The sequence below is a fragment of the Lactuca sativa genome, chromosome 8, assembly GCF_002870075.4.
Source record: "Lactuca sativa cultivar Salinas chromosome 8, Lsat_Salinas_v11, whole genome shotgun sequence".
NCBI classification, from domain to species: domain Eukaryota; kingdom Viridiplantae; phylum Streptophyta; class Magnoliopsida; order Asterales; family Asteraceae; genus Lactuca; species Lactuca sativa.
The window spans coordinates 288,699,115-288,708,183 of NC_056630.2; the positions used below are offsets into that span (position 1 = coordinate 288,699,115).

Consider the following 9,069-nt stretch of genomic DNA (forward strand, 5'->3'; position numbering starts at 1 on the left):
TTATCCACAATTCTCAGTCTTAACAAATTAATTAAAAAATGTTATTTTAAAATAACAAAATGTTAAATTTTAAATCCACTAATTTAATTTTTTTTATTTTATATAGCACTTCACTTAAGGGGTAAAGCTTACATCCCCAAAAGGCCAAAATGCAGTTGTTGCTCAAAATGTCATATGTACTTCAGTGAACTTATTTATTTTACGAGAATCATGTCTAACACGAGACTTAGCCGTTCGATTTTGTATTTATATTTATTTTGCATTCTATAATAAGTGCAACAATTAAATTAAATAATTTTATAACAGATCGAATTTTAATTTTAAAGCATGTCGGTTTCTAAAAGCATAAACTAAAATTTTAAATGGCTTCACTTGTTGCTTTAGATGGTTGCAAATAATGTCGAGGGACCGCAAAACAAACCCCTTTGGGGATCTAAATCAAGCTTCTTGAACTACTTAAAGACATTGAATTTCTGTTTATGAATTCAAGAATCCACAATGCAAATACAACACAAATAGAATATGTGTTTCCCATGAAAACTAAGAACAAGTCAAGATAAAAAGGGCAACACCATGTGACTCAACAGAAGCCGAGAGTGAATGTTGTAGTGACCCGTAATCTTTCCCACTCCAAACCTCTTTGCATGAACACAAGCCGAAATTTATCATAGGAAATGCCTTTGAGAGATTTGATATAGTTGTGGAAATAATTGTTCTTGAAGTATTCAAATTGAAATAAGCAAGATACACCTCTCCTGAAACATTACAATATTGGGTTGATGATATGAATAGGTTAACAAAACTAAAGGTTAAAGATGTTCATGAGGTGTCCACATGGTGTCTACAATACATAAGTGATCATTTAAGTTCAAAAACCGAATCTTGTAAAAGTGATTTAAAGTTTTAAACATTTACCTTTCTTTCCGGTTGCAATCCATGAGCGAACTCCTCCGGGACCCGCATTGGCTTTTGTTTCTTTGATAGAAGCACATGAACCCGAATAACTATTCACAAGTGTTCCATTGCTATTTAGCTCCCACATCTAAAAACAAAAAAATCAACAATCAAATAATGCATCACGTTTTATCGATATAAAAGATTAGCTCTCTCACCTCCTAAGAGGTGTTTAATGTTCCAACTCATACCTGGTTAGCATCCGGCCTACAAGGAAAAAAAGATGCTCTCTTATGCTCCTTTGAAGTAAGTTTCCGTTTGGATGAAGTATCAAAGCAAAACCCATCCCTATTTCTTGCATGTAGGTGAAGCTTCCCTCGATATTTTTCTCTATATGTAACTTCATCTCTAAAAAAAAAAAAAAAAGTTAGCATCAATAAATTATTGGCCTTTATGTTAAAATAACCCTCTTCTCCCCGAAAGGTTCGAGTCTCAGTAGTTGCAGTGTGGGAGTTTTAATTCCAATGTGGATTGGGCTCCTTCTGGCTATTGGGCCCTTATGCTAGCCAGAGTGTCCCTGATTTACCTCTCACATGATGGTTCTAGGGCAAACAGTGTGGGCCAGCTCAGGGGTTACTGGAAGAATAATCTTTTTTATCAGAAAAAAGAATGCTCTACACATGAAAGAGGTTTAGAAAATTACGATTGTAAAAGAGGGTCCGATTTGTAGAGACAAAAAGGTTCGAAATTTTTGGTTCTTGATGGCCATCTCCAACAAACTTGTTCAAGATCCGCATCAACTGCTCTCACAAACCACCCTTTGGCTTTGGAATCATGACAACTCGAGAGCCCTAAAATGAGTTTTTCTGATGCACCCGTGTCTTTTAGACTTCTAGTTTGAAAGTGTGGACCTTGTTTCAAGAATTGGTATTCAGCCGTGTTGGTAATGTAAGGAAACTGTAGACAACAAGATACAATTGTTAGACCAAGTTTGACTTTCGAGAGTCAAATTACTTACTTACCCTTCAACTTCCAAATTATTGAGATTTGTTTCCTTTACATAGTAAAATATAACAAATTACAAAAATTTGGAGATAAAAAGTTGAAGTTCTCTAGGTCGAAGACGGGTTTCAAAAACAAAAAGTTGACCTTTTTTGAAGCAAGTAATTAAGTAAAGGAATTAGTGGAAATAGTAAAACATGCCTCCTTATTGTTTGAGCTAAAAGAGTTGATTTCCAATAGTGTTGGGTTTGTGATTAGTCGATAAGTTGCATCATCAAGCTTTCTCATATCTCCTCCAAACATTAAAGGCGATCGAGCCATTGACCACAAAGTCATCTGCAAATTGTAAAAAGTCAAAGAAAGTCAAAATTAAAAAAGAATGAACAAATTTGATTCGATTATCTTTAGAGAAAGAGCCAAATCAACCCACCTGAGTTTTTTGCTCGTCTAGAGTAAGTCTCGACAACCTGTGTGGACCAACATTGACTCCTACAAATAAAACTTAATTAATCGATAAAGCTCTTTACAAATTAAAAGAAAAAGATCCGTTTTTTTTTTATAAAATTTAAGTTTTTGAGAACGAAAATTAACCAGGGTCAGTAAGCCATCCGAGTGGAAGCATATCTAAATCAGGCCATGAGTTTCCGAGCAAACCTCCACCTCCTATCATACTAGCAGCTGCAAAATCTCTAAGAAACAAGAAAATTTTCCAAATTAATTAAAAATGATACGACTTGGGTTATATTTAATTGGAAATCAACTTCGTTTAAATTGTTTGAAATTTCTGTAAGAGACGAAATTGGATTTGGTTCGACTTCATAACAAGTAGTAGAAAAATAGAAATGTTGTTAAATTACGACTTGATTCATAACAAATTTCAATTCAGAAAATAATATGGTTGACTGAAAAAGTCAACAATGTATACACATTACCTTGAAACATCAAAATGGGCTGCAACATCTCCCCAATTATCCCAGTCATCACCAGTGACTCTATACATGTTCACAAGGGTTGAAACTTGCTGAGCCATGACTGGTGTGGCACTTGTTCCAGGTGAGAGTGAATAAAGAATTGGACGATTAAGCCCCTCCAATATCTGCAATCGTTATTTGTTAAGAGGGCATTCACGTCTTTTGCACAACAAGTGAAGTATGACGTATTCTGTCATGTCATGCGTGATAAATGGGGTAAAAAGGAGATAAATTCATGTACCTCTGAAACAATCGTTATCTCACTTAGCTCAAAATCATCGCCAAACACACAGTCGTGTTTTACTGTTAAAAGACACAAGCAACTGTTATATTAGGTGATTCTTAAAATGTATTTGCTATGTTTAAACCATAAATAGAACATGTTTCTTGTTACGAAGGTCAAGAACGTGAAATTGCAAATTTGAATTAAAACATAATGTCCCTTTAAAAATGTTTGACAATTGGGAAAATGTCTTGCATACTTTTAATAATGACAAAATAAGGGAATCTTATGTATTCGCATCAAAATCATTTCTCTCTATAATGAGGTTATGGAGCTAGTGTAGAAGATGGAAGAAGTGTTATTTAAAGAATAGTGAGAAACTTACAAAAATCGACATCCCATTCGGCATATTGATGATAAAGGGACTTTAAAAAGGCTCTTCCAGCTCCTAATGTAGTGTCCACACTCATGAAACCATTTTTCATCCAACCACAAGATCTCTCTTTCAATCCTATATCTTTTGCATGCCAAACCTTTCCGGCTTCTGTGTATGCTTTTCCCTATTCATAATTCAAATAATGTTTATATGAACACATTTTGGGAAGTGTGCTATTAGTCAAATGTCTAAAATACCCTTTAACAATAACCAAATCAAGAATCTTGTAATGTCCTTCAAAGAAAGACGATTAAAATATGCTCCCACTATTGCATGAAATTGCAATGTTTGACCAAGCACACACTTTTAGGGAAGTGTTTTGTTAGTTAAATGTCTATAATACCCTTCAACAATAGCAAAAGAAAGAATCTTGTCGACCTAAATAAGTATTAAAAAAATGCATCTTTCCATTTTGATTCAATACTTTTAGGAATGTACTCAATCATCAATCAAATGTTTGAAATAAGCCTTAAAAAACAATAAGTAAAGAATGTTGTGAACCAAAATCGCTATCATCAATCTTGTAAGTCATAACTATGAAATTTTATTTATCAAATGTCTAAAATACTCAAATGCCCTTCAAAGATGATAATATAAAAGAATCTTGTAAACAAAAATCATCTCATCACAATTTGTAATTTTGAGTGAATCATTGTAATAGCAACTTGGGAAACTTCCCATAACTATGAAACCTTCAAACGGGAGCTCTTGCAATTTTCATGGGTAGGAATTAAAGTACACTGTCTATATTAGTAAAGGAAAAGTACATTGCTACTCCCTACAATTTACCCCTCTCCTAACAAATGAAGAACATAAAACTAAACTTCATCCTACGAATGTAATCTTATGATAAAACTACATATAGATAATCAATAGTGACTTTGAATCGAACAAAATATTTCATCTTTTGAGCTTAAAATTTTAGGAGAAATACCGTTGTAATGTCTAAGATAGGGGTGTTTGCATTCACGGCTTGTGTGCTTATGCCTCTCATAATATGGAACCCAAACTTCAAACCCATGTCATGAACTTTCTTAGCTACTTCTTTGAACCCTTTGCCACCTTTTGATGAAGGCCACCTACGTGGGTCCGGACTCATCCTCCCCCATTCATCAATCACATCGAATCCAAGCGAATCAACATAAGCACCAGGGACTAACTTTCTATACCAAAGGTAATCCACAACCGCATACTGTAACAAAATCAAGAAATCACAAAGAGAAAGGGTTTAAACAACAATGCTTATGTTAATTCAAGAATATCGTTTTTGGAGAGCTATTTGACTATTTTATTGAAAGTCTGAAATACCCTTTATCAAAATCAAGAAATCACAAAGCGGTAGAGTTATAACATCGATATTTTTCGATGGAAATGGATGATTCTTGGAAATGGTTGTTAAATTCAAGGATGTCATTTTGGAGACATGTTTGAGTATTTTATCAAATATCTGAATTCTGAAATACCCTTTAATGATCACAAAGGAAAGAAGCACACATCAACATCATACACATTTGTGAAGATGACAACGGGCAAATTGGTAATTGACTAATTGTAACTTCAAATTTTTCAAAAGTGGAAAAAGTTGTGATTTTGATGGGCCAAAAACTCATAGTTTTATATAGACGTTTGACTATTTATCAAATATCTAGAACACCCTTTTGAAAATGAGAAATTAATGAAGCCCATATCAATATCTTCTATCTTTTTGTGATGACGAAATTGGGAAAATAGGAAACTATAACTTGGGACTACTCCAAAATGGAAAAGTTTCAATCTTTATGGGATGGAGGGATTATTGGTAAGACCTCATAGCCATGAGCATGCAATTTCTGTGAAATAAGTTGAGCATTTTGAAGAAATTCGTCTTCAGAGATTGTCCAACAAAACGAATCGTATGAATTCCAACCTCTAGGTGGTATGCTAGCATGGATTTCTGATAACACCCTGATACAAAAAAAAATATATATTTCTAATAATTATACAATCGAGCATCTTAAATCATGTTAACATTAAAAATCCACCACAACAAACGCATAATCCAAAACCAAACAGAAAAAGACACATTGCAGTTAAAGCAAGATTTAGAACTTCAACTTATGCTTAAAGAGGAGCATTCCTTTCAAATTATACCAAATTGACAAGGATTTCAAGAAACGTAAGTAGTTATAAAGTAGTTGTTTCAAAAACAAGAAATAACAAATCTGTACAACTGATAACTGATTATCTAATTCGTATTTCCAAAAAAGCACGTTAAACACACACCCCCTAAGTTTTCGTTTTATAGATTAATGTTGTCATAAACTAATTATCCATAAACCATCAACTCTTATTCATTTCGATATTATGAATTGCTCTGTTTTGACTCTGGAAAGTCAAAACCAACTCTCATTTTGAGCTAAAGGGGAAAAACGGCTGTGTTTAAATAAAATTCAAGAACAAACCCGTTTAAAGTAGCATAAAAGATTCAGTTTTTTCACTGTTTTTCGCACAAAAAATAAAAGATCTCCTTCCATTAGATTAGTGTTGTCACGTATTTGAAACTAATCGTGATTCTTGAAAATCAAAATTAATGTCAGCTAGATCACTAGAACCGAAAGCAAACTCCACATTTGAATTAATCGAATTCAAGAAAAAGGTATTGCTATTCTACAATTATTTATCAAATAATCAGACAAAATTTCTATTATCGTAAGCTTTTACAGCTTGATTCAGGGAACCCATATGAATAAGACCAAAAATAAACCCATTTCTGTTGATTAAATTTAAGAACACGAAATCGAATGTCAGACTCTTTTGTTTTTGACCAAATATAAGTAAATAAATGACATGGTTTTAATTCCAATCACTGTAAGGTCGAACAGCATGAAAGAGAGAAAGAAAGTACCTTTCCGAGGAGAAAACGAAGACGATGAAGATGAATGAGTAGATAAGCCTATTCATGGCGTCACTGGTGTTTGACTGATCGAAGGTTGGAATCAAAATTTATAATGGGAACGGTTGAAAGCGACAAGGATAGAAATAAGATATAACGAAACGACGTCGCGGAAGAGGTGGAGGACTTATCGGCGTGATAAGACGATAGTTTGAGGAACTCTGGAAGACATTTTCGTCGGCTTTTGCCGGCGGTGATAGCGTAGTTTTAACTTCTCCGGCGAGGAGTCGCTGTCGTCGGTGGAGGGCATTGTGTTGGTCAGTAGTGGGGACATATAATAATAGAAGGCCGTTCAATGTTCGAACACGCGTGTCAATAGTTTGCATCATAGTACTCTCACTCGTGTCGATACTTTTAATTAAGGCTATCAAAGATTGGATCCTATATCATCGTTTTTTTCCCTTGCAAAACGTTAACAGTAAGATCTTATTAGAAATAGTTTATAATATAAAATAGTGAAATAAATAGTTTAAAACATAAAAACAAATCTTCAATATATAATTTAAGGATAAACAATTCAAATTAAGTTTTATATGATGTATATTCGATTCATTTAATTAGCCTATATGTACATCTTATGCTCTCAACATAGTCAAAGTATGTACATATACTTATTATTTTTGAAATAACAAAATGAATATCTACAGATATAGGGAGACCTTCTTTGGGTGAAGCTACTTAGGGGGCGGTTAGCAGAGACACATGGTTTATTAGCAGGTTGGTCATATAGAAAGCGATCAATGTTGTTGATTTGATAGTCTTCTTCCACAACTATGTGACCCGCAGAGTGAGCTCCTTTTACTCTGATCATGTATGGGCATTACAAAACTTTTATTTGGTTTAAGGACATGTTAGCCGGTACAATAGAAGAGGCAGCTTTGTTCTTTGACAAAGGATTGCGCAGGTCTATCGAGGATACGGTGGTATGTGGAGGCCCCTTCTTTGGAGACATTCAGTGGCGTCTGACTTCCTTACCTATTCGTTTCGGTGGTTTGGGTTTGTACTCGGCATACGAGGTTTCCTCTTATGCATTTGTAGCCTCGAGGGCCCAATCTTGGGCATTACAAGACCACGTCTTACGTGACAGTGACGTATTTGGTATGGACTCGGATTACCTATGTGTTACGACTTGTCTTCGCGATACGATTCCGGGATTTGACTGTATCGATTTCACTAATAAGGACACCCCCCCCCCAAATCCCAAAAAGCTTTGGCGTGTGCCCTTTTTAGCAAAATCGTCCAAGATATGGAAGTCAACTTTGACATGACTGTCAGACAGAAAGCAGTCTTTGAGTGTCTGCGGGCACCTCATGCTCAGGATTTTCTGCTAACTATCCTTACTGATGGTCTTGGCCAGCATATGTCTCCTGTGGAGTACTGAACTATCCTTCGTTACAGCCTCATGATTCCCCTATTCCCAATTGACGAGATATGTCTGGTTTGCCGCAAGACATATTTGGATACCTTTGGGGAACACGCGGTTCATTATAGAGAGCTCCCTAGTTTCAAGTACAGACATGATGTGGTTCGGGATGTTCTCTTTGATGTTTGTCGGCATGCTGGTATTTCTGTGAAGAAAGAAGCGTCAGTGAACTTTTTGATGGACCCGCAGGATGGAAGGTCCACACTTAGACCGGCTGACATTTTGGTCTTTGGATGGATAAGAGGGAAGCATGTGTGCGTGGATCTTACTGGGGTCTCTCCTCTCGTTGGTTTGAGGAGCGGGGGGTTCACAACAGGGCATGCCGCTTTGAAAGTCGTTGCGTGCAAAGTGGTAAAACACGAGAATGCATGTATAGAAAATCAACATGTGTTTGTACCTTTTTGCATTCGATACATTTGGTTTTCTCGCACCAGAGGCGGTGGAGCTCCTCAATATAGTTCAACGGGTCATGCATTCTAATGTCATATCTCCAAGATCCACAAATGTTGTTTTCAAAATAATTGGTTTTGCCATCCAGAAAGGGCTAGCGGTACAGCTTGTTGTCCGTTTGTCTTCAATCAATATGTGTTGAACTATTATAATTAATTTGATATCTAATAATAACAAGAAAGCATATATTACAAAATAGTAATTCTTTTATATATTAAAATACATATATGCCTCTAAAAACCAATTTATGTAGCAATTTAACATAAATTGTTTATAGATATATTTTGTGACAAGATTATTACTGTAGTCATTATTAAATGACATATAATGTAATTGACATATAAACATAAGTAAATATGACATATATGTAAATAAAACTTATAAATAAATAAAAATGACATATATGTAATTAAAGCTTGTAAATGACCTATAAATATGACACATAAATGTTATAAGTTCAAATACTTATGTTTTAAACTTATAATATAATATATTTGTTTGTACCCCCCTTCCCCCCCCCCAATAAATAATTTAAAGGGACCGTAGAAACTCACCCTTCAAGCATGAGTTTGATTTGTTCGGAGTTGGTTCTTTTTTAAGAGGTTTGACGTGAGAAACCACAATTTGACACATTTTTTAGCTAAAACAAACCACCGGGACCGCTTTGTAATATTTTAAACTAAAGGGATGGGTTTTTTGTAATGATTTAAATCAAAATGGATTATTTTAAATCATGTA

At 34.7% G+C, this 9,069-nt stretch overlaps 1 protein-coding gene across 1 annotated transcript; it reads right to left on the reverse strand.

Moving 5' to 3' along the window:
• Positions 1 to 424: 424 nt before the first annotated feature.
• On the reverse strand, positions 425 to 6,741 carry LOC111916959 (uncharacterized). The gene is made up of 13 exons (XM_023912605.3): positions 6,411 to 6,741; positions 5,332 to 5,470; positions 4,461 to 4,718; positions 3,476 to 3,650; positions 3,109 to 3,170; positions 2,829 to 2,992; positions 2,488 to 2,585; positions 2,327 to 2,385; positions 2,098 to 2,232; positions 1,598 to 1,851; positions 1,146 to 1,302; positions 916 to 1,042; positions 425 to 755 (listed from the first exon to the last, which is right to left on the reverse strand). The coding sequence occupies exons 1-13, from the start codon at positions 6,464 to 6,466 to the stop codon at positions 541 to 543; spliced, it is 1,899 nt and encodes a 632-aa protein (XP_023768373.1). The 5' UTR covers positions 6,467 to 6,741; the 3' UTR covers positions 425 to 540.
• Positions 6,742 to 9,069: the final 2,328 nt, after the last annotated feature.

What these genes read in the sequence shown, in the direction of transcription:
- LOC111916959 (XM_023912605.3), bottom strand. Translation starts at nt 6,466, where the DNA reads ATGAATAGGCTTATCTACTCATTCATCTTCATCGTCTTCGTTTTCTCC. An exon ending in CGAATGGGATGTCGATTTTT is followed by an intron (nt 3,171 to 3,475) that starts GTAAGTTTCTCA and finishes GTCTTTTAACAG; the next exon opens with TAAAACACGACTGTGTGTTT. An exon ending in TAGACGAGCAAAAAACTCAG is followed by an intron (nt 2,233 to 2,326) that starts GTGGGTTGATTT and finishes TACAATTTGCAG; the next exon opens with ATGACTTTGTGGTCAATGGC.